The following is a 25,993-nucleotide window of genomic DNA, read 5'->3' on the forward strand; positions in this document are numbered from 1 at the left end:
CTTTAACGCAATGACTACTATCTCCAGCCAATTTCTTGGCCAGTTCTTCAGCCTTGTTTATCATTACATCATAAATATCTCATGTTACTACATAGTCTGTATCAATCATTTGGAGACTGTCCTTAGGACAGATTCCCAGAAGTGGGGGTGTTGAGTCAAAAAGCAGTGCATTCTTCTGGCTCTTGCTACAGATTGCCAAACCGCCTTTTGAAAACTTGTGTCAAGTACCATCAGCCCCAGAGCCTCAGTCCTGGGAAAGGGAATCTTTAGGCTGAGGGTGTGAATGCCTAACAGGTTTGCTGGTTCCACTGTTCCACTCACGTAGCAAAATGCCTGTGGAGCAACAAATATATGTATGATGCTGCTGGCCAAGTAGTAACTACACATTAAAAGCAGTGTATGTGCATAGCACTTTCTTCCTCCCTGTCACAGAGCAGTGAGTGGGTCCTGTTGTGGATAAAAATAGTATACCTGAACAATTCTCTGGAAATGGAAATAGCCTCTAAACTAGGCTGTATGGACACTCTACATTGTTCCTGGGGCTACAGCCAAAGATGGGTATGGCTGTGTGCCACCAGGACTACAAGTGGAGAGAATTAGCTGTAGTAGCTCTTGAGACCTCCTTCCTTCTTATCATCTCTGCAAGAGATAAGGTCCATGGAAAAATAGATTGGTAATTGCCTGGGCCTTGGAACTCTGCTTCCATAGCAGGCCCACCATTGCTAACAACTGTGGTGAAGTCCAACATGCTTGCAGGGTAGGGCCTGCCTGCTGAGAAAACTTTTTGCCTTGTAGTTCAAAGACCAGAGTGGGAGAAATTGGTCTGCAGTTCCAACCATTCCAACCCTGGGCCTAGGGACCTCTGGCTGCTCCAAAATGACCTTTCTTCTTCCCAAAAAAGCGATTTCCTGAGTGCAGCTGAGCTCAGCCAGGGTGCGCTAAAGCCCAGACCCCAGGGAATAGGAAGGGAAGTAGAAGCTCCTCTTTCCTCTCTACAAGCAGCCTGCTTCACTGTGGAACAGCCGGCTCACTGTCGCTTCTCCTGGACCTCGGCATGTGTTTTGGGCTCAAACTAGAGAAGTTGTACAAAAAATAACAAGAGAAAAGCAACCTAATTAAATTCATTCTCACCAAGGAGTAAATCTACTGATTAATGAGAGAAACATCCCTTAGGGTTTCTTATGTCTTACCCCTTTGCTAAACTCTGGGATTTGCAGAGTACCTGCTTTTTAGACATTCATAGCTTATGAGGGGAGCACAGAGGCCTCAGGGGAAACCACTGTGAGCTGGAATACTCAGGGAGGTTTCCAGAAGTGAGGAATTGGATTGGAGAGGTGGGAGGATGACTGAATCAAAAAGAAGATATGATTCCAGGTCTGAATCTTTAACTTTACTGGTTGTGAGTTCTTGGGTAAGTCAAATAATCTTTGACATTGACATAAAGATTAAATGAGGTAATATATACGGCTGAGGAACAGTGCCAGGAAAAGTGAGGTCACTCTCTCTCACACACACACATGTTGGGTAAAGTGACCAGGCCTGGCTTCAGGGTAGGGTCCATGTGGGAGAAGCCAGGGCAGGCCTCTTTCCTTGGCACTCCCCCAAGCTTCTCACCATGCTTGGGGCTGGCTTCTGTTATCTGGGCCAGGCTGAGTCAATGACCCTGAGATGTGGAGAGGCCAAGGCAGTCCCCACTGTCACCCATTATGTTGAGGGACCAAGCCTGGGAACGTATGCCCCTTCCCAGTTGGCAGCTTTAGAGCCTGTCAAGGCTCTAGTGCCAGAGGCTGCCACCAGAGATCTGAGAATGCCTTTCACCTTGAGGGTGGGGGAAGGAGAGAGGTGGAGAATCAAAGTAGAATCTCCCCATTTACCCATGGCAGAAAAGCCATGATGCAATCCTTCTGGGTGGTGGCAGACAGCTCAGGCCAAGGAGAAGGTCATCCTGGCCTCCAGTAGAATGTGTTCTCCTGCCCAGCCCCTTTCCCTCCCTGTCAGCTGCATCAGAGCTGAGCTTTCTAGACCTTCTGTCTGGGTGGTCCTTCCCACACTCCTCTCCCCCTTCCTCAAACACATTTAACTATTTAGAAGGCAGTATACAAAGGCCTGGCTTATGTACCTCCTTAGGGGTAGAGATGGCTATGGATAAAGTACTCTCTGCAGTTCTCTGGAAATAGAAACAGCTTCTCAACTAGGCTGGGCAGGCCCCTGGATTGCTCATGGGGCTCCAGCTAAAGACGATCCCCGCCCCCACCCCCGCCTCCACTGTGGATGAGAGTGCAATAGGAAGAATAATGCGAGGAAGAACTGGGAAGTTTAGCCTCTGGCCTTGGGAAAAAGCTTAGAGGGAACCTTAGCAGTCAGTTCCCTTACAGACTCAGGGAGCTCTTGCCAGCAGGTAGGGGTGAGGTGATAGTGGAGGAGGAATTCCTGGAGTAGTAGCCATCAAATTTTGTCTGGTCTGGCAAGCTCCCAGAACCCTGCTCCTCAGTACCTCCCCAGAGTCCCCCCTGATTTGGCACAGAAGGCCCTCTTCCTTCTCTCCTCCACTTCCCTCATGAGCATCACTGGGAGACGCAGGGCAGATCCTATCAACTGTTCCTGCCTGGCTCTTCTGGCTTCTGTCCCACAGAGAGGTGGCTGGCCAGTGGACATTCAGTTGTGCACTGTATTTCAGACATACTCAGACCCTCTGTAGCTGCTGCCAAAAGGAAACAAAAACTGTCCCTGCCTTCTGGCAGACAAATAGAGCAAAGGGAAGAGAAATCAAAGCATCTTGGGCACCCAGCCAGTCCTGGAGTTATTAGAGACAATAGCAGCAGTGTCCTGAGCTGGGGGCTGCTCCCAGCTGGGACTCAAACTCAAGGCCTTCCCCTGGGAAACCCTTGCCTTGCCTGTTTCCTGGAGCAGGGGCTGCTCATGGGCTTGTGCAAGGGAAGGCAGGGAAGAGGTTTTTCCTCTATTTACCATCAGGGTTTCCAAGGGCTCAGTGGGGAAGATCAGGAAGAGGAATGGGAAGGCTCTGGGACAGTTTAGTCAATCCCTTCTCCCCCATCCAACCCTCCCTCCAAACCTACCCAGGTCCATCCCCTTTCTGTGGTCAAGGACCAGTCTTCTGGCCCCTTGGGCCACCCAGACCTCAAATGTCAGAAAGCTCTGAGAGTGGTGACAAAACCTGAGAATACGAAGGGCATTTAAAAGTTACCCAGTCCGACTTTCCAGTTTGCAGATGGGGAAACTTAGGGACAGAGGAGAGGCAGTGATTTGGCCAAAGCCAAACAACATTACAAAGGGCAGGTCTTCCTCCATCCACGCCAGGACTATCTCCAGCATCCTCTGGGCCCCACAAATTTAATTTCAGTGCCAAAGGGGACCATCTTGGGCACCACCACAGCTCTTTATTCCCACCTCCACTGTAGTTAATTCAACCACCTCTGCTGGGCCATTTCAGCAAACTTTCAGGAACCTTGTCCTGGCCAGTGGGAACAATGTGGAGCTCTCTAGAGCTCCCGAGAAGCCTGTGGAGGTGGAGGTTCCCCGGGGAAGGAAGGTCATGTAGTCTCTCTCACAAGTTCAAAAAGAACACTAAGATTCAGGCAAGATTACTCAAATTAACTTGAGAGACTTCAGATTTTTGAAGCAATGTAGAAACCAGTACTTTTATAATTATTGCCACCCACAGTGAGCACATCAAGAGAAACTTTTACTTTGTTAATTCTAGGAGGTGAAACCTCACCCCAGGAACTGCTTTTATCTTCCACCAAACTCCTGCAGGTTGTAAAAGCGGTACAGGGAGTGGTAAGGGCAGAGTGTACTTGAGTCTGGGAGTGGGGTGGTGAAGGGAAGGTGGATAGGACCCCAGGAGAGCTGTGAGTATGTAAATCTCATTTCTCAGTGATCTGCAGCAGGAGAGTCGATGTAATTAAGATATAAAGGAGTGCACCTGGAGTGGAGTCAGAAAGAATTTCAACCATGATATAGTTTCCTGGCTCTTCCTTACCAGGTTGAACAGACTTCACTAAGGTTAGATGCGAAGGGGTCTGGCTTCTCAGACCATGGCTTTTTTTTATTGCTCTTGCCTCCACTAAAACTGGTGAGGATATTGATGGCCAGGCATGGGCTACCTTCTGCTTGCTTTAAGAGTCTCCAAGGGATAATAGTTAACCTGGAGAAATTGGCTATAGACTGGGAGGTAGGGATGGCAGGGGTTAGAGGGTGAGGCTGGGGGTAGGGTGATGACAGGGGCTGGGAATCTGTGTGGCAGGTAGGATGGGGGCTGAGTGGTAAGTCCTGGGCTGAGGCTCAGGAGCCAGGCTGCCCAAACCGGCAGTTGTAGAGGGAGTATGATATGCAGAGACGGCACTGCTAACTAGGCCTATGGGCCAAGGACTGAAGTACTTCTAGATCTTTTCAGATGGGATATGCTTTTATGGACTAGGCTAGACCAGCCAGTCAGAAAGCAGTCCTCCTAGGAGCTTTACCACTGGACAGCTGCTGCCCCTGCCTGGTAACTTCAGTGCATGGGAGCTAGGCCTTTGTGTCCTATTTTGTTCTACACACTGGTTCTAGATGGTCTTGACCACATGACTCATGAACACACACTGTGTATCCCTGGAGCGCCCCAGGGCACCACTCCATAAGTCTCCAGCATGCCTGTGGGAGCCCTTCTTTATTGGGAAATAAATACAGAGTCAAACAGGTGGGCCGGCCAACAGCTGTAGTTCTGGGGGCCAAGAGGAAGGCGTCTGACTTGCACAGAACTCAGATCTCCATGAGCTGGTCATTCCCCACAATCACCTCATTAACTCGTTTGGCTACAAAAGAAAAGGAAAAGGTTGTTTGAGAACTGTCAGCAAAAGATGTCATTTTTAAACCCAATTACTTCTTATTCTGTGTTTGTAAGCATTTATTCCTTTCCTATGTGGTTCTGCTCCTGAAGCTCTTGGGAATATAACTTGCCAAAGGGACTGTAGGAGAGACAGCATCTTCCCACACAGCAGGAGGGACTGACTCTGTACACCTGGCTTTCAGGGAGACTTCACATAGGAGGGGGACTGGAGCGGAGTCTTAAAGAATGAATAGAGTTTTTTCAGGCAGTGTATCAAAGGGAAGGCACTCCAGGTTATTAAGACAACAGGAGCAAAAAATAAAGAGGTATGAGAGAAAGGAAACATGAAATAGTGCGGTGTGGCCTGGGGATGGGGAGTAGGGGGAAAGAGTGAGGAGAAATGAGACTCAATGGTTAAATGGAGATATCCAAAGGAAAAAAGGGAGGTGCCTCATATGTAATATGGAAATAACGCCACCAACTGTATAGGGTTGTCGTGAGGATTCAATGAGTTACAGAATCATTGAGTTCTCAACAGTGGCCATAATTCTTTTCATATGTCCAAACCCATAAGGCCCTCCATGGCCTGGCTCTTGCCTGCCTCATCTGTCCGTGACAGACTGTGAGCAGCTGGACAAGAGACAAGTCTTATTGATCTTCATACACACCCTACTAGCACCCAGACTAGAGAAGGCACTAACTCTGTGGAATGTGTGGGTATTCGGGGGGTTAAGTGAGAGTACAGATGTAGGAAAAAAAGTATGTATAGAAGAGAAGGCCTCCAATTTCCTTCTCAAAGAGAATATAATTGACACATTTGGTGCAGTAGAACAACAACGGTGCTTGGGGATCTGGAACCCTCCGGCCCATTTCTCTCACCTTCTCCACTGGGAAGAGAAACCTAGGTCCAGGTCTTTCACAAAGTTTGCTGTTATGGCATTGCATTGGACAGAGGCAATCTCATGTGAGAAAAGGACAGGAAAGAGAGGAAGGAAAGGTGACAATGCAGGAAAGGAAAGAGCTTCTGAGTCATAAAGACTTGAATTCTAATTTCACTTTGAGCAAACTGTTCCAGGTCTTTGGGCTTTAGTTTCCTCATAAAGTTGTGGGGATTTGGTAAGATAACTGATGTAAAGAGCCCAGCATAGTGCTTTGATAAGTATTAAACAGAAATTACAAAATGGGTCTGGGTCTGGTCTGTGTACTCCTGTCCTGGGAGGTGCTCCTTTTTAGACTACATAGCCATCTGCTTCCTTCAGTGAGAGGAATGGGGCGGAGGCCCAGACAGTGCTCAGGCTGCCAAATTCCCTAGGACTGGGCTGGTCCTGGAATGTGACTGTCAATGAGGCTCCGCCCTTGAGATAAGACTGACCAGAAGAGAAAGGAAATACTGCTCTGGCTACCTTCCCAGGGTACCTCCAAAAACTCTACTTTACCCTTTATCCCTGTATAGCCATGAGTCAGCCTCATCGGCTCATATGCAGACTCTGACATTTGCTCTTCCTTCATTCAGTCTCTTCCTAGTCTCCAGGGGCAATGGGCTATTCTGAAGACAGTCCCAGTTCCAACAAACATTCTTCAGTGCTCCAGACCAGAGGAGCTAATTAGGTGCCTGGCTGGGGCAGACAATGCTCTACCAGGCTCCAAATAAACACCTGAGCCTTCATTGGCTTGCCCTTCCCACTCTCCTCTCTGTCCTCTGGTCTGCTCTTGGCCTGGGGGTGGGAAAAGACTCACTGGGATTCAGGGGAGAGAGACTCTATCTGGTATTGGGGGTAGATGTATTTTCATGGAGATTCAGTAAGGTGGGGGAAACCTGGAGGGGAGCAACAAGCAGTCCTAGTTCTGCTTGGCCAGGGCTGGAAGCAGGCTTCAGTAAACACGCTGGAAAAGCTCTGAGCTAGAATATGGTTGGGAAATATCTTAAAGGTAAGAGCACAAGGGAGGATGGTAAGTTGGGGAAAAACCAGTGGGCTAGAGGGGAATAACAAGGCACATATGAAAAGCTGCGCTGTTGGGAAGCTGGGAAGGAGTCCTGCTAGCCAGGACTTGACCTGTGCACCCATAACATCTACGTTCATGGCCAAAGGACTGATCACTGTGGTCATTGTGAAGAGATCCAAGTTCTCTTGCTGACAGTGATAAGAGACTCAGATGAAATATTTAATTAGAGTCTCCCAGGTTTTGACTTTGTTGGATATGGCTTTTCTACTGGCTTAAGCAGGAGGTCATACGTGGTTACCAGGATTTTTGCTAGAGATAATCTCACTGAGCATGGTGAGTTGGGTGAGAAAAGCCAGAATTGTCAGAAAATGGCTTGTTCTCCTGGTAGTGTTAAAATAGGGCAGAGAAGCCTGCACTGGGTTATGAGAGTCACATTTTTGGGGTAAAAGATTGCTATGGATGTGGTGACTGTGATATACAAGTAATTGGAATTTGGATAGGGGACAGCATTACTTCTGTATGAATGTTTTTTCCTGAAATTCCTCTATGTGAGAAAGACTGACTGTGGACTTTGCCATCTACTGAGCTCTTTGCTGGTGAAGACCTGAGTTGTTGATGTTTGTCTGGGTCATCTATATTAATAGGTCTTGAGTGCTACACTGATGGATAGGAATTTGCTTTATCCATACAGTTCAGCCTCAAAGAAAAGTGATAGTGGGAACAGGTGACTGGCAAGGAGTCTTTGTAGCAGGAAGGCACTGACTACTGTGTTGGATACACAGGTCCTCCAGCATAGAGGACAGAGCAGGAGGTGTTGGGGCTCTCTACTTTAGAATCTAGATAACTTCCTGACCACCTCCCCTTCAGGAGGACCATTAAGAGGTCTCCTTGCTAAAAAATGGGAACATAGCCCAGCCAGTGTTGCTCAGTTGTTGAGCTCGACCTATGAACCAGGTCACAGTTGGATTCCCTGTCAGGGCATATACCTGGGTTTCAGGCTCAATCCCCAGTAGGGGGCATGCAGAAGACAGCTGATCAATGACTCTCCTCATCACTGATGTTTCTATCTCTCTCTCCCTCTGCCTTCTGCTCTCTGAAATCAATAAAAACATATTAAAAAAAAAAAATGGTACATAGTGTCAGAGACAGAGAGCCCAGGAGACACTGAAGCCCAGCCCTGGGCTCCCTGATGGGAGATGCCATGCCTCAAACCCTCAGGAGCTGGCATTCATGCATTCTGCACATAGAATAAAAAGGGTCCTTGCAAAGTAAAAGGAAGGGGCACCACTACTTTGTTGGAAATGGGGAGAAGCAGCAGAAACTGAAATTCCAGGTTCCAGTACACAAGAAAGAAGGGACCTCTAGGGTGGTGGCAGATGGAGTTCACTCATTCAAATAAACCTACAGAGTAAAATCTTAAAAACAACAAAAGGAAGCAGCTCCTGGTTCCAGGAGGGACTGAAAGAAGAAAGCACTGGGGGATGTTTCTACTTTTTGTTGAGCAGGAGATAGTTTACAAAGAGGCAGGAAGGAGGTGGAAGAAACATTGTGTGGGGGTCACAAACCCAAACAGAAGAGAACAAAGGAGGGAGAAATACAATGAGGAGACAGGAGGGGACAGGATAACAAAGCAGCTCCACAGACCCGCTGAACAGCTGCTTTTGAAACTGTGGGGACCCCTTTTAAGTTCTTCCACAGTCAGAGGAAAGGCTGGGGTTCTGAATCCTACTTTAAAGAAACTACCAACAGACCCCAGCTGCTCAAGAAACAAATTTCTCTGCAACCTCAGGGTAGGCCTCGGTGAGCTTATATGTTGAGCAGGGGGAAAAAGCTAAGACCTGAGGTTCCTGAAGATCACAAAGAACTTGGATACTCAGGCCAAATACATTTTTCCTATTGGTCCAGGAAAGATGGATTAAAAGGAGAAACCAGATATCATTGATCAAATTCTGCTGGGCAAGCCAGGAGTGGCCTCTTCCTCTGGTCTTTTTTTAATTTTTAATTTTAGGGGAGAGAGCGGAAGGGAGGGAGGGAGAAGGGGGGAGAGAGAGAGAGAGAGAGAGAGAGAGAGAGAGAGAGAGAGGGAGGGAGACTGAGAGAAACATTGGTGTGAAAGAGACACATTGATTGGTTGCCTCCCACACGGTGCCAGGGATGGAACCTGCAACCCAGGTAAGTGCCCTTGACCGGAAATCAAACCCACCACTCTTTGGTGTGTGGGCCTATGTTCTAACCACTGAGCATACTGGCCAGGGTGTACGTAATTTTTTTATTAGCATAAGTTTAGGAAAAAAGCAAGAAGAGATCTTATGATAATTGCAACCATCTTGCACATGCCTTTCTTAGAGTCCTTTCTGCCCTGAAATCCCCCAAAATATGCTCTATGGATCCAAGATTCACTCATTTACACACACACACACACACACACACACACACACACACACACCAGCATCTACTATAAACCAGGACCTGCTCTGAGACCTAGGGATACATATTGGAATAAGTCAGTCTTTGCCCTTGAGGATCTCAGTCTGGTAGGGAAGGTATAGATTCATGGATAATTGCCATAACTTGTGAAAGTACTTTAATAAAGGTGTTGACAAAGTGCAGGGGTGTAGAGGAGGAAGGAATGCTCAGTTTGGCTGTAGGGAGTCATGGGAAGAGTGAGGGAAAGCTCTACAGAGAAAAAAACACTTGGGCAAAGTCTTCGAATGAAATTCCAGAGAGAGAGAGGGCATGTGCAAAGGCATGGAGAGGCAGAGCAGCACAGTGTGTATATGGAACTTTAAGTCCCTTGGTATGCTCCAGGAAGTGTGTGTACTCCTCACAACATTTGTTTGTATTTAATTCTCATAAAAATCCTTCAAGATATGTATTATTGTTTCAATTTTTCTAGTTTTGAAAATCTGAGGCTAAAGATTAAAATTTTAACCTGGTGCACATCCATTGAGTTGTACATCTGAGATGTGAACCCAGGTCTGTTTGATTGGAAAGCTCAAAAAGGGAGGTATGCGACTCTATAAAGGGGAAGGAAAAAGACAGTGAAGGCCTTTGGTTATTGGGAAGAAGGGAAATGACGTGGTTCCTATCAATACAGAACTGGTGGGGTTCATTCCTTCAGCACCTCCCCTGTCCCACCCTGTTCTAGGTTTAGGAATAATCTAAAAAGGAATTAGCCATTCTTATTGATTTTGAGCTTTGTTTATTTTTTGGTTAAAAACATTCAGCCAGCCCAGCCAGGCGTGGCTCAGTGCTTGAGCATCGATCGACCTAGGATCCAGGAGATCGAGGTTCAATTCCCAATCAGGGCACATGCCCGGGTTGCGGGCTCTATCCCCAGTTGGGGGCCTGCAGGAGGCAGCCAATCAAGGACTCATCATTGATGTTTTTCTCTCTCTCTCCCTCTCCCTTCCTCTCTCTGAAATCAATAAATATATATTTAAATACACACACACCCCTCAGGTCAGACGAAGTGCTCAAGGACTTCAGGGGGCCAGAGCCTTTGCTGGATTACTGGCCCTTCTCTCTCATGTCCAAGAGTCCTCGTAAACTATTGGTGCGAATCAGGGCCATTCAATCTTTTTGGTATGTTTTAAATTTTTTGATAGTAACGATGCATACATATATGAGCTCATCTGTAAGATAAAGTCCTAAAAATGGAACTGTTCGGTCAAATTTTAAAAATTTGACAATGGTGTTAATCCCCCTACAAGAATAGCTTTATTAGTTTATGTTCTCACTGTAGTGTATGTATGTGCTTGTTCCTCAGTCCTCACCAGCACTGAGTATTGTCTGTGCTAGTGTGGTAGGTAAAAAGAGGCATCTGTGATTGTAATTTGGGTTTTGTTTACCTTTGGCTTCAATCCTTTGGCCACTTCCAACCAGGCAGTCCTTGATGTCTGCTCCCTTCTCTATCACAGCATTGTTGCAGATGACACTGCCGTGGATATTGCTTCTGTAACAGAGTAGCCAAGTTAGGAAGTGCTGAGGGCTCTCCTCACAATCCTCACCACTATGGGCTGGGGTCTGGCTCCTCCATAAGCTAGGAATAGCTGGTCAGTCCAGTTAATGGCTACATGCTTGAAGCTATTACTGGAAGACACAATGGCTCAGCTGGGTCCAGGGAAGACCTGGCCTTAGGGAAGTCCAGAGTTTAGATATGCTCACAGTGATCTTTCTCCTAAAAGGCGACCCCAGGCCTAAATTCCACCCAATTTTTCCTCCTTTATTGAGGAGTAGAAGCTGGTGCTGGTCCCTAAACTGACTTATCCCTCCTGCCTCTCATCTGGGAATATATACCAAATTTCATTTGCAGCTCAGATCCTGTGAATCCTCCTAGATCAGCTCTGGAAATAATGGGTGCCTCACAGCTCTCATACTCATTTAATAAAGTTAAAAAAAGAAAAAAAATACTCATTTAGGAAAAAAAGGGATGCTTTTCAAACCAGCTCCACACCTCATAAAACACTACTCCAGACCCTATATTCACTCTCAAGAGTAGCACCGCTTGCTTGCTCTTAACATCCTTAAATGTGTTTAAATAGCATCTTCCTGGCTCCTGAAGTCTGGTGGGTGAGGAACGATCCTTTTGAAAATCATCACTGGCATTTATTGCATACCTACTCTGTGCCAGGTACTATGCTAAATACTCTATGTATATTACAGGAGTGACTTACAAATCTAGCCATTTTATCAGAAAAATCACGTGGGCAGTCAGTGATAAAACAGCAAACAAAAACACTCTCAATGTCCTGGCCCCAATCAGCCTTTTTGGTAGGTCTAGGGTGAAGGGCCTTATGTATTTAATTAGGGGGGAAAAAGCTTCCTAGATGATTGTGTGAGTATCATTATTACCTCAGATGTAGTAAAAATAACCACATTTTGTAGATAAGGCAACATAGAAGTTAAACCATTTACCCAAAACCATGTAACTGTGAAGTAGCAGATTCAAATAAATCTGGGTCTGCCTGACTCCAGGATCCACACATTTAACCATAATGCCATACAAAGAAATTAAGGGGAGAAAAGCCTGGAGGAAGCCTGGAACTGCCAAGTTGCTTTTCTGAGCCGAGATGGCTCTGGGAGGAGCTCGGTCTTAACAAGTTAATATTCAGTCCTAAAGAGTCCAGCAGCTGGAGGGGAAAAGGGGGTAAGAAGGGTGTGAGCATCCATTCAAACAAAACAAACAACAAACAAAAACAAAACATCTACTAAGGAAAAATCCTCACGCAACCTAGGAGGCATGGGGGATAGAGAAGGGATGTTCTAAGGACTGAAACTATCGATGCACAGGCCATTAAAAAAGATTCTCCCAAACACCAAAACTTTAGTAAAATGCAAGATAAAATAAAATAAATCTAGCACTTTATGGCACTCCAGAATCTTCTTTATCTCTATTCTTCTTTAAGCCTGTCGGAAAGCAGTAAAAGGCCAAAGCCATAGCACCTCTGTGGTATGGGCTAGAGATGGGTGGAGACAGAATTAGTTTGTGTGTTTTTTTGGCTCAAACTCAGGATACACTCACTGGGTGGGCATTAAGGGACCCTCCAGAGCTTTTCAACTTGCCCTCTGCTTTAAGCAAAGCGGTCCAGTCAGAAGTTAGAGGAGTTCCTGCTCCTTGGGAAAATTCTCCCAAAAAGAATAGTAATGACGTATAGAAAGCCTCAGATACACAGGCTCCTGGGACAGAGCAGGCTTGCAACTGGATATTAGTTTGTCACTGAAAAGTCTCCTTTCTTTTTCCAAGGTGGGAGTAGGGGATGTTTCCTGCTCAGTAGTTTTAAGAGCCTGTGAATGTGAAAGCATGCTCTGGAGCTAGGCAAGAGGTAAACATGGCCAGCAGACAAAAAACAGCCAACAGAAACTTAAGCAGCCATAATTAGAGACTACTAACTGGCTATTTTGGAATCTAGGATATAAGTGGGAACCATGTCTGAAAGGAGGAGGCTGGAATGTCTGAGGTCAGATTCCCAAAGCAATGGATAGCCTGGGCTCTCCTTATGTTGAGCAGGTCTGATTGAGGTCTTCAGAACTTCCCATATGGCTTTTCTCATCTAGTTTGTGTGTAACACCCTCTGAGACACATAAACCATTACTGTGGAGTCTGCAGATGTGAAAGGGAAAAATTAGGTTGATTGATGGGAAGCTGGGGGCTCTCCTGAGGCTCTTGGTCAGTGGATCTGTGGGAGGCTTTGAGATGAACACCTGACAAAATGCTTAGTGAATGTGAAGCTCTTTCTACCACTTGTTTCTTCAATTGTTCCCCATGATCATGCTATGGTCACAAGTTACCTCCATTAGCAAGGCTGAGGTACTTTGGAAAAATTTCAAGTCACTATACCCTTCCTCTGTACAGAAAGAAACTCTAAGGTTAAAGATTTTACTGGAAGTGTGTGTGTTTGTTCATGCTAGAGGGGAAGGACAGATAATACTATATGAAACAAGCCCTCTCCAGGTTGCTAATCCACAGTAATGACTTTGCCTTTTCTGCTCAGTGCTTAAAGTGGGAAGGTAGCTTCCTATGTAACTCAAGAAAAGAACTGGCTCCAGTGCTAGAACTACAGTTTTTGCATCTATTAAAATTAATATAGCTTTATTGATTTCAGAGAGAGGAAGGGAGAGGGAGAGAGATAGAAACATCAACGATGAGAGGGTCATTGATCGGCTGCCTCCTGCACGCCCCCAACTGGGGATTGAGCCCGCAACCCGGGATGTGCCCTGGTTGGGAATCGAACCTCGATCTCCTGGATCCTAGGTCGATGCTCAATCGCTAGGCTGGGCTTGCATGTCGTTTTAACTCTCAACTGGGTACTAAGGGCTCTGTTGTGCTAATGCCTGGTTGTGTTCTCTAAGAAGCTGCTCAGAGATGGCCAAGATTAATGGGGTTTTGGTCCTTATTTCTCCTTGGTGGGGTTAAATTTTAAGCAAAGCTGTAGGTCTTGATAAATTACCCTGCAAATGAAGGGTAAATTACCCATACTTCAATGGAGAGGAGGCTAGGAGAAAACACAGAGGTCTACAATAAGATCACCACTTGGCCAGGCTCAGCAAGCCACACGCTGTGGCATACGACATGAGGAAGAAGCCCTGAGCTGGGAAGCAAGAGTGCCTCCAAATTCTTGTTCCTCTTCTGGCTCCAGTTAGGGCTTTCTTCAGTTTATTCCAGGAGGAAAGGGAACTCACATAAATCTAATGTCTAACACATCTCGATTACACAAAGCACTTTATACTCATTATGTAACTTAATCCCTTTTTAAAATCATAACCCAAGGATATTTTTTCCATTGCTTTTCAGAGAGAGTGGAAGGGAGAGAGAGGGAGAGAAACATCAATGTGAGAGACATCGATTGGTTGCCTCCTGCATGCACCCCGAACAGGGCTGGGGATCCAGCCTGTAATCGAGGTACATGCTTTTGGCCAGAATCGAACCTAGGACGCTCTAACCACTGAGAAAAAGTGGCTAGGGCATAATTTAATCCTTTTAGGAAACCTGTAGGGTAATGGTATTTATTCTAATTTTTGCAGAGAAAATTGAGGATCAGAGAGGTTAAGCAATGTGCCCAAGCCTACATAGTGGTGACTCTCCACTGTGTCATGGGCTTCTGCCTCAGGTGTGGACTCGGCAGTATTCTGCAAAGAGCCATGAAACTCTGAAGATAGTAACTCTGAAGACAGGCAGGTTCTTCTCTGGGGTTAGTTGGCAGGCTTTCTAAACTTGCTCATAACCTTTTCTAGGCATGTGACTAAAGATCTGACTCGCTACTTCAGCCTAAAGATTATGTCTGAGTCATGCATATCTTCCCAGATGCCAGATCCTCCTAATCTTAGCCCAGTGATTTTTTTTAAATCCTCACCTGAGGATATGTTTAGAGGGAGGGAGGGAAGGAGAGGGAGGGGGAGAGAGAGAGAGAGAACCATTGATCAGTTGCCTCCATATGTGCCCTGACCGGGTATCAAACCCAAAACCTAGGTATGTGCCCTGACTGGGAATCAAACCCGCGACCTTTAGGGGTATGGGACAATGCTCCAGTTGAGCCACCTGGCAGGGCAGATATGATCTAAATTTTATGTGTCTGGCAGATATTCTTTAGTCTGTGTATGGGTATGTGTGGCAGTAATCCAGGATTTATTTTCATTTGTTGAGCTTCAAGGAGTAAAATACTCTGAGATTTTTTTCTAGAAGTAGACAGGGCTCTCTTGACAGATACTCAGCCACTTATAGTAGAGGGGTTTAAATCAGGGGTTTAAATAATTTTCATTCAGTAAATACTTACATAGTATCTAGTATATACAATGTACAGCATTAGGAGTTAAGTAATACAAATACATATGAGAAGTATTTCTCTATTCAAGGAATTTACAGTCTTGTTGAGGAAAAAAGAAAGGTACAGTGTCATGTGAGCATAAGTAAAGTGTTATGGGTGCACAGGGAACACAGAAGTGGGGAAAATGATTTCTGGCTAGGACAATTCAAGAAAGCTGCATGTAGGAACTAGAATACGTATTGGACCTTGAAAGATGAGTAGGATTTCTATAGGTAAAGATCTCTAGAGAGAGGCAATTCAGGCAGAATGAATGTCAGGAATAAAGGGTTGTAGAAAAGTAAGGGACCCAGTGGGCAGGGCAGTCAGTTGAATGTAGGTGAAGAGAACATTCAGGGTAACAGTGAGCAGTAGTATCATCTTGTTTGGTCCTGAGGGCTGCACTTGCTGCTTGCAGAAAGCATGGAAAATCTAGGTGAAAACCTGGTTTCCTGGCCTGCCTACATGTAAAGGTGCCACCCTAGACTGCAGCTTAGGTCATTCACCTTGGACTTGGAGAAAATGCAGGAGATGTTGCTCAGGACTAAGGGCCAAAGATGCAGAACACAGGACTGACATGGAAGTCTTGACAATGAAGTTTCCACTAGACTTTGGATTGCTGAGCATCAGCTGTCATATAAATTGGAAGTGGTAGAAAATGAGAAAGACAGGCAGGAGCCGTCTCTGCATAGTCTCGCCTACACCTTCCCCAAGGTGGTCCTATTAGCATCCCTTCAGCCCCGAGGACCTTGGGCAGGTGTCCAAGCCACTGTCCAGAAAGCTTCAGCCGTTCATCACTGTTGGCAGAGACAAGCAAACTAGTATGAGAAACTCCCTCTGGACAAATTCATGCTCCTACTCTACCACTCAGTCCAGATGTAACAGCAGCAGAGTAATCAAGTCTCACATGACTGCAATTTAATTACCTTCCCAAATTTATAAGTAATTAAAACTAAATGACCTGAAAATAATGAGAAAAAGTTCATGTGGGATTCAGGATGTCTGATCTTATCACTGAGCTAACTTGCAGGGCTGGGTAATCCCTAATGGCCTTCCTGGTCATTAACCCCATGCGGGCCATAACTTTACCTCAACTGTTTTAGTTGGAAAAATAGCAGCCGCCGCCATCTAAACCTTTATTATTTCCCCAGCTAGAAACCTTATTAGGCCATCCAAGATTCTACCTCTTCCAAAACTGTAATTGACTCTGGGATATTATGCTAGGCCTTTTTCATGAACTTCTCTCCTATAAGCAAGCTGGAGTTTCTTAGCCTTGGTTTTCTCACCAAGTCTCTTCATGTCAAACCAGGACACTAACACTGGACTTTAAAGAGGTGCTAGAGAGCTGTTCCTAAAGAAAAGTGTAGTTACGGTTTTCAAGAGAATGGGGAGGTCTGTCAGTCTCACACAGGAATCTAGAACGGGGCATGGAATAGCAAGGGTGCAAAGAGACAAAAGTCTGGAATGCCACAATTTATTTATCTGTAAAAATGCAGGAGGTGACACAGATGATTTCTAAGGACCCATCTCACTCTAACATTCCAGGACTCAGTGATGGAGCTAGATCATGAGAACTTGAAGTTCAAACTTAATTCTCTAAAGGTAATGGAGAGTCTTCAGAAGTTTTTTAATAGAACAGGGATATGATTAGAAATATCCTTTAGGAAGACAATGCTGGCAACACGCCACCTCAGTGCAATGAGATAAAGTAATGGTGATGATGATAAAATGACAGCTAACATTCTATGTGCCATGTACTGCTCTAAGGGCTTTATGTCTGTTAACTTGCTTTGTACTCCTAACATACCTGTGAGGTAGCTCAGTTTTTACTCCATTTTATAGAGAGAAAATCAGGCACAAAGAGGCAAAGCCAATTTCCTAAGTGACTAGTAAGTGACAGACCCAGGACTCAGTCTGGCAGTCTGACTCTAAAGTCATACTTTAGATGGTGGGTTACATGGTGGGAGGATTTGGAAGAGAAAGAAAAATGGAGACAGGAAAATAAATTAGAAAAGATCACAGTGATTCAGAAAGAGGTATCTGGGTTTGACCTTTTCTCTTAACCTCTAATCAAACTGGCTACTAGATACCTTTACATACCTGGATGAGGTACGTCCAACCTCATGTGCCCTTCACAGGCCTTCTATCCCCATAAACCTGCTCCTCCCTCACCCTTCCTCATCTCAGTGAGTATTGCACCATCTACCGTTTACCCAACTAGAAACATGCGCTTCACCTACCAACTGACCTCTCCCTTGCCCTTTACACCCTTTCCTTGAGCACTTTGTCAGTCCCCTTAGATCCCATGTTTTATGTTTAAAACTGCTGATGTTCCCCAGGATTTTGTCTTGGTTTCTTTTCTTTTAATGCCACACACTATCCCTGAGTGATCTTATCTACTCCCCATGGCTTCAGTTACCATTTCTATGCCAACCACTCCCAAATCTGTACTTTGTACAGGCTTCTTTCCTGAGCTCCAGTCCTGCACATTGAGACTGCCTGCCATGAACTCAACTTGTCCCAAGAGGAACTCATCATTTCCCTGCCCACCACCTTGCAAATCTTGCTCCTCCTCTATTGATTCCTACCTTAGTGAACAGCACACGAGAAACCTTATTGCTCAAGCAAAACCCAGGCATCTTAATTTCTCACTCTTTTACCTCACATATCTAGGCAGCCACCATGTTTTATAGTTATTATCACCTTATTAGTTCTCCTTCCCATCTCCACTGCTGTTGCCTTAGTTTAGGACCTCTTTTTTAAATTTTATTTTAAATTAGTTCACATTCAATATTATTTTGTATCAGTTGCAGGTGTACAGCATAGTGGTTAGACAATCATATTACAAAGTGTTCCCACTGATATTTCCAGTACCCACCTGGCAACATAGTTATTATAATGTTATTGACTATATTCCTTATGCTGTACTTTATATTCCCATGACTATTTTGTAACTACCAATCTGTACTTCCTCTTCTTTTTATTTATTTATTGATTTTTTTAGAGAGGGAGGAATAGGGGTGGGAGGAGAGAGACAGAGAGAGAGATTTTGTTGCTCCACTTATTTATGCATTCATTGGTTGCTTCTTGTATGTGCTCTGACTGGGGATTGAACCCTCAACCCTGGTGTATTGGGATGATGCTCTAACCAACCGAGCAACCTGGCCAGGGCCAATTTGTACTTCAGGCCAGGCAGTAAAAATGCTACAAAGGATATAAAATGCTACAAAGGTTGACATAATGGAAGGTATTAGGACAGGTTACTACTGATAGGGTAGTCAGCCTTCTTCTTAAATAGTGAAATCTGAGCTAAGATCAAAATGAGGAGATGTTTCTAAAATAAGAAATATGTTACCATATTTTTAATTGCCTGAAGTTCTTTTTCTGTTCTTTGAAATGACAGGTTACTTGAAAGTATTTCTCTCTCCCTGCAGAGCCTCTGTTTCTTCTGAGTTGCTTTTTTCTATTTGTTTGACGTGGTCTCTATCTTTCATGATAGAAGCTTTCTTTAGATCTCTGGTAACCTTTGATTATGCCTCTATATTTAGGAGAGAATTCTTAAAAGCTGATTGGAGCCTGGCTGGGCATGGCTCAGAGGTTGAGCATCAACCTAGGATCCAGGAGATCGTGGTTTGATTCCCGGTCAGGGCACATGCCTGGGTTGCGGGCTCGATCCCCGGTCAGGGGCATGCAGGAGGCAGCCAATCAATGACTCTCTCATCATTGATGTTTTTTTCTCTCTCTCTCCCTTCCTCTCCCTGAAATCAATAAAGACATAAAAGAAAAAAAGAAAAAAAAGCTGATTGGAAGCTCTAAGCACATAATAAAATTTGTCACTACAGGGTGATTTGACTGGGCTGTTAGAAATCTCTGATGTAAATAAATGTAGGTTTTTCTTCTTGGGCTGGTTGGATTCGCCAGAGAAGATTCTTCCAAACTTTTGGCTGAAGGCATTAGGGCTGGTTGCAAGGGTTCTGGAAGTCAAGTCAGGTAGTGGGATTGGGGAACAACAGATCTTAGAGGCCAACATCCCTATGGTCTCCAACTGTCCTGGTTTTTATTATGGCACTTCCTCCCTAAATCCTGTCTATCGTTTTCCATTGTCATTCTTCCTAAAGAGCAAAGGCTTAACCTTTAGTTCTATCCCTCTTCCCAAAATGCTTCTCCCAACCCACCATGGCAGCTGTGAGAGGTAGTTCATCGTTTGCCAGCCTTGCAGTCTTCCCCTATTCTTCCCTCCTACCAGCTCCTGGACAGGGAAAGCCACAGATGCGTGAGCTAGAATCAATCTCAGGCTGATCCAGCCCAGTGGTTTTCAAAACTTGATTTATAGATCTGCTTCACATCCTATAGGAAGGACAAGTGCCCCTTCCCTGCTGTATTCCAAACTACCATGCATTTATCAGTTTTAAATACTACATTTAAGAAAAAGTCTGAAAACCTTTCTAAAGTCTGAAAACCATTGAATTGGTAATATCCTTCCTCTCTGCCATCACCTATGCTTGCTTTTTATACAAGAAAATACATGAGGTCCATAGAGAGGAAGAATCCTACTACATATCATTCAAGTTTTCTTACTCTAAGTATAGGCTGTTTATAAATCAAGATTTTAGGACAGTATGGGATCTCAAAATGGGGGGATATTCTCCATATTAGTAACAGAGAAACTCTCCCTCAAAAACAGTGTATGGCTTATACATCTACTCCTCCTAAGCCTCTGTCTTTTTTCAGGGCTGCTCTGGACACTGAGATAAGGCAGGTGACCCTTAGATATCAGGAGAGTGTCATTCCAGCCCTGCCAGTGGCTCACTACTGAGGCCGTCCCATTAAGCAGGATATCAAAGCAAGAGAGGGCAGTTTCTTCCAGGACCACGATTGTCATAAGTGTGAGAAGGCTGCTGGAAATGCTTTCAGAGATCATTTCACTACGGAACCAAAACTGAGACCTCAAAGGGCCTAGAGCCAGTCCCCCCTCGTTCTTTATTCTTTCTTTCCTTCCCCAAGCAGAGCCCCTTCCTTGGCTCTACTGGCCCCCAAAGCCTCCAGGGGGTACCAGGGGCCTTGTCTCAAGTGGGCACAAGGGGAAACATACCCTTCCTCCACGGTGACTGAGTTCATGAGAAGGCAATTGGCGATAGTCACTCTGTCTCTTATGACGCAGGATGAACCAATGACTGAGTGCTTAATGGATGATTTCTCTCCAACCTGTGTATCTGGCCCGACGAGGCAGTCAACGCCAACCTGCAAAAGGCAAATATAAAACCTTGTCCATTCATCTCAGCCAAAAGCAAACTAACCCCCAAGATCCCTTGAGCTGGGGTCTAATAGGATATTTTCCCAGAGATGCTTCAGCAAGAGAAACCATCATCAGTATTTCTCAGGGCCACAAGGTCACATAATACCTCTGAAACCAACTCAAACTTACACACTTATGCACCTGGGTATATAGATATGCTCTCTTGAAGACAGTGCTGAAATTGGGGTAAGAAGAGGGAGAGAAATGGAGAGCTCCTGTGTCTGAGTTCCAGGATTATAATGGACCTTCCTTATAGGGTTTGTATACCTGTCCAGGCAGATTCTAGAGTGCCTAGGCTAGAAGGTGAAAAACAAATTTTGTTTTAAAGATTTTTTATTGATTTTTACAGCACGAAGAAGGGAGAGAGAGAGATATGAGAGCAAAACATCAATTGGCTGCCTCCTGTATGCTCCCCACTGAGGATCGAGTCCACAATGTGGGCATGTGCCCTCACTGGGAATCGAACTGGCAACCCGTTGGTGCACAGGACACCGCCCAACCAACTGAGCAACACTGGCCAGGGCTGGAAGGTGAAATTTTATAACCAGAACCCAATTGGGATTTCCCTGGGACTAATGAGGTTCTGGGCTTGAGAGCCTAATTCAGCTTCACAAGGACAAGACTCAACATACCCAGAGATTGTCCCATACCTGCCCTGCCCAAGCTAGTACCTACCAACTGTTTGTTGACAATCTGGGCTGATGAATGGACCAGGGATTCTTCTGGACAAAGATCAGGTAGCAATTTGGGCACCTTGAGGAAAGAGGTATGGTAATTAAAGTAAAACCAGAAAACACCTGAAAGCACCTTAGGTAGAAGCCAATGCCCAGCCAGAGATGTGGGGAGTTTTCAGCCACAGCTTCCTGTCTGGATGAGGCAGAGCAGGAGGCTACTGCATTTTCCCCTGGGACATGGGTTATTTATGCAGCAGCTTCTAGATGGTCTTACCCTCAGTTTTTGAGCAGAGAGTATCATCCCTGAAAGTTATGCTTGTCCCTCAGCTGGGAGGTGTTGAGATAAACCTTTGAGATACCCAGGTAGTACTTGGGAGAGGAGGCCTAAGGAAGGCAAGGAACATCCTGAGTCCTGACCATAGTGATTCTAGGATCTTGCTCATCTCCTAACCGCTGTGGCCATGTATGAGGTGAAGATGGGAGCAGTGTTGGACAAATTCCATAATCAGGACAGACCCTGAGAAAGCATCCATGTCCTTCACCAGCCAAAATAAAATGCTGAAGGGAAAGTCCCCACCATTCTCTCACCAGTATGAGAAAACTGAAAAGGTTCTGAGTATGGAGTTTTTTCGCTCTGGACCCATTAAGAAGGCAGAGGTAGCATGCCTATCTGTGATTCTCTAGTGTGGGCAGAATAATATGATATCCTACTGTGTGTGGTGGCCACATGGCTGAGGGAGACCTTGCCAGGACTGGCTACACTGGCAATAGGAGTACGAATCCCTCAGTCCCTATCCTTGGGATCTCCTCTTTTACACTTCAACTGAGGCCATTCAGGCCTGTCCGCTGTACAGCCCTTGCTGGACTTCAGAGGATAACTCTCTAGCCTCAGGCTGTCCATGGACCTGCTTTTGACCAGTCTGACAGACTGTAGTCATAGAATTGAAGAAAGAGAATTAAAAGTCAAATTAGGGAAGCTTTCTAATAGCTCTGACCCTAAACTGGGGCGAACCTTATCTAGCACTGCCCGGAGTAAACAAGCGACTAGTCGTGATTTCCCATAAACTCCCTGGCCTGGATTCCCTTGGACCTATAACCAAGTCAAGATGAGGCCAGCTTGGGGTCTGGGGCTGGGGATATACCCACCATATGGTGTGGGTTCTGAAGATTCCCAAGCCAGGTTTTCTTCAGGGACTCAGTCCCAATCCCACTTTTCAACATCTTTAATCACTCTACCTGACCTCTCCACCCCACTCCCCGGCTAACATCTGCACTGACAGTTTTCATAAGGTTCTACCAGGAATCAGCTAATCTTTTGACCATCTCATCCCTGTTGCCCTTGAGTGCCACTCTAATGCAGTTCCCTCAACCATCTATCTTTTCCTATTCTCATTTCAACCCTTTACTGCTCTGTGCTTCTTTTCATGGTTGCATCATCCCTCTCTCCTAAAACCTTCCCCCTGTGATGGCTACACAATAAAGAGCTCCCGTAAACCCTCAGCCTCTTCACTGCCCCCTCTGTACCCCTTAACTAAACTAAAGCCTGGCTTGTCTTTCACGGCACTGCTTTCCCTTCAATAGAAGCCACCCATTCCCCATATCTCATAAACCTCAGGGTTATAAAAAGGGGTTACGAAGACTCCCTACCCTCTAATGCTATTTCCAGACGTTTCTCTCTCATAGACATTCCTTCCTTGAGGCTTCGCCATCTGGCTACTCTATATTCTGTTCACTTTCTTAGGAAAGCCTCCTCTGTGTGCCTGTTTACCTCAACACAGTAATGATTATGCAGTATTTATTTGCTTGTTTATGAAGTACTGTAGATATCCCCATGCTGAGCAGAATAGAGGAAAGCTGCTGAACCCAGAGGCCATAAATTAGCGTTCCTGGAGATCTTAGCCTCTCCTTGGGGTCACAGAGGCTCTGCCTCTATAGACCAGGCTCTCTGCTGCCACTGTTGCTGTACCTGGGTACCCCAATGGTCTCCCGATAGTCCAGGTCTTTCTCAAACTTAGGAATGAAAGGATTCTGAACGAATCACTGTCTACCTAATGAAGAAATAATATAAAAGACTCAGTCTGTTTCTAGGGGAAGAGCTCCCATAATTTTTCTTCTAAACCCATCCTCTCACCTGTCTGTTTGCTTCTATGTAGAGTCCCAGGGTGCTCAATCGAAGGCAGAGCCCCTCTTTCATTATGTGGACATAGCAGCGCAACTGTGATCTGGATAAGTCTTCCCATCTGTCTCCTCGACAGGCATTCCAGCAGCCATCATAGGGAGCAAAGGTCAGTGTATTGGCTTCTTTGATAAAACTGTAAATATCTTCAGAACAAACAACCAAACCGAGCATGTGAACAAGAGAGATGACAGAGACTCAATAAGTTTTGAGAGGGCACAGCTCACACCTCTGCCCCTGGAACTCACCCATGCAGCATGGACCCTGGGGAAATCCCACTAAAACCTGAAAGACTAAGTAAAATTAAAACAGGCAATGTGCTTTCTTGTACGTTTGAAATATTATATGATACAAAAATGCTTAAAAAGAGGTCCTAAAGCAAGTTTGACCAATAACCAAGCACTACTAGGGAAAATAAAATAGGTGACTCTTGTAAATCATCAAGTAACACAAGCAAGTGTCCAGGTTTTAGCAACCTGCCATACTGTGGGGCTAGCCTCCATTACCATATCAGGTAGTTGTACCAGGACAGAAATAGCACAGACCTTGTTTTTCAACTCTTAAAATAATCACTTGGGGTCTCTTATTTTATGATAAGAAAACTGGGGTTCAGAAGACTGAATACAAAAAGTAATCTAAATCCATCTATATATCACAACTGAGACAAACTGGGGAGTATGTTGTCTAAGGTCAAATAAAATGTACCGGTTTAAAAAAAGAAAAAGAAGACTAAGTACTCTCCCTCAGGTCACAGAGGTAATAATTCACTTGATAAATATATATTTTTAGGCAGGGATATGAGAGCAAACAAGTCAGACCTCAGCCCTACACCCTGGAAAGGAGACCTCTGGTTGGCCTTTGGTTGGACTGTAACCGTATACCTTTCTTTCCTTGACAGAAGAGGCTGAATTTAGTCAGAGGTGGGGCTGCCCAGAGCCTAGAAAACAGGGGAACTGAGAAGTGGTAGGCAGAATTTAAAGTTAAAATAGTCTAGTGAGGAACACAGCCAAACCAGAGCTATGAGTCAGAGACTGAACCTGGGGCATGATTAGCCTGTCCCTCAAGACCACAGCGACAGGATCTGCTTGGGCAAGCTGACCCAGAGCTCAGGGAGTGGCATCAGCCAGCCTGTCTTACCACCTAGCCAGACAAAAATCTGTTGCCTTGAGACAGGCATTTTGGGCTGGGTTAAGCTGCCCAGCCACTCTTTCCAAAGGAGCTGCTACCCTGACCTTATTGCACCAACGGAGGCACTGACCTAACGACTTCAGCTCCTTTTTCTTTAGATCTTCCTCTTTTTCTTCTTGTCCTTGTTGTGTGGAAGCTGAGGAAAACTGTTTTCTTACTAGGTATGGAATCAGTTCACTCCGGATAGAAGTGATTGACCTAGGAAGAAAGAGTGGTCAAATATGAGAAATCGGACTGGATCCTAGAGGGATCAAAAACTGTGCATCCAAGGAAAAGCCACCTTGGGGTTGATAGAGATCAAAATTGGCATGAGTTTGGCAGTTCTGGAGAAGCAGTGGATCTAAGTTCTCTATCAGCTTTAGGCTGGAGGTAGGAGGGTGGTATACTGAATTTGGGACTCCTGTCCCGTGATCTATGCAGAAAACAGTCTTTCACAAAGCCCCATCTACATAGCATGTATGTGTGTGCATGTGTGTATGTGTGTGTGTATTTTAACATGATGCCTTGACTCATAATTGGCAATAACCCATGAGAAGGTAGAATGCTCTGATCTTTTGAAAAAAGTTGTTTAAAAAACTTTCTCCATAAAGGCCTTGCTTATCTTCTGATAGAATAATCCTAAGTGTCATATATTTTTTGTTGGTATTATAAATGTTATCTTTTAAACAATTATTTTCTTCTTGTTGTTGGTTTATAGAAATTCAACTTATTCTCTATTTTGACCTTATAGCCCATTGCCTTGCTAAAAAATCTTATTAATTCTAGTGATGTATTTGTTAATTCTGACAATCATACCAACTATGAAAACAACAATTTTCTTTCTTCCTTTCTAATCCCTATATATTTTATTTTCCCTCTTTTACCATATTGGCTAAGATCTCCAGTACAATGCTGAATAGAAGTACTGACAGCAGTCATCCTTATTTGTTCTTGATTTTAAAAAGAAAAATAATTCTTCTAGTATTTTATCACTTAGACTGAGATTGTTGTAGTTATTGTTTTCACCATCAAAGCTACCACTTACTGTCTTCTATGTGTAGATATTAGGCTTCATGCTTTATAGCTAATAGTTGGTACATGTTATAGGCTTTTCTGTATATACCCTTTATCAGATTATGGAAGTTCTCTTTTATTCCTAATTTGTTAAGAGCTTTCATCAATGAATGGGTATTAAATTTTACTTAAAACTTTTGTTGTTGCATCTATGGAGCTTATCATACTTTTTCTCCTTTAGTCTGTTTGGTGATGACTTTCTTTTTTTCTAATAATAACAGCTGTGTTATTCAAAGACTGTATACAAGATTTCTGCTCTGTATTTCCTCACAGTAGAGAGGATATGGGAGATTCTTTTATCTTTATGCAAATTATTGAATTCTACAATTTTACGCCATTCTTAAGTTTCTTGTCTCTCTTTTTCTTAGCTTCTATGAAACTGCTCTACTGGTTTGATTCAGATTCTGTAAATTTAAAATACAATTTAATGACTAAGTACTTCCCATGTAGATTTCATTCTTTTGAGGCAGGATAGTAAGAAGCTAGGAAAATTCCTGGGCAAGTGGAATGGGGAAACAGACAAGAAAATTAAAC

At 44.6% G+C, this 25,993-nt stretch overlaps 1 protein-coding gene across 2 annotated transcripts in view; it reads right to left on the reverse strand.

The window, feature by feature from the left end:
* Nucleotides 1-4,650: 4,650 nt before the first annotated feature.
* EIF2B3 (eukaryotic translation initiation factor 2B subunit gamma) overlaps nucleotides 4,651-25,993 on the reverse strand; it is a 65,964-nt gene continuing 44,621 nt past the window's right edge. For both annotated transcript variants that reach the window (XM_081145168.1, XM_081145167.1), the window contains exons 7-12: nucleotides 24,477-24,604; nucleotides 23,174-23,364; nucleotides 21,044-21,121; nucleotides 20,165-20,313; nucleotides 10,624-10,727; nucleotides 4,651-4,814 (exon numbers count right to left, since the gene is read on the reverse strand). In XM_081145168.1, the coding sequence (XP_081001294.1) occupies nucleotides 4,762-4,814; nucleotides 10,624-10,727; nucleotides 20,165-20,313; nucleotides 21,044-21,121; nucleotides 23,174-23,364; nucleotides 24,477-24,604 (703 nt within the window). In that variant the 3' untranslated portion in view covers nucleotides 4,651-4,761. The remainder of the gene's footprint in view (nucleotides 4,815-10,623; nucleotides 10,728-20,164; nucleotides 20,314-21,043; nucleotides 21,122-23,173; nucleotides 23,365-24,476; nucleotides 24,605-25,993) is intronic.

This window comes from Miniopterus schreibersii (assembly GCF_964146895.1).
Source record: "Miniopterus schreibersii genome assembly, chromosome: 8".
Lineage (NCBI taxonomy): Eukaryota > Metazoa > Chordata > Mammalia > Chiroptera > Miniopteridae > Miniopterus > Miniopterus schreibersii.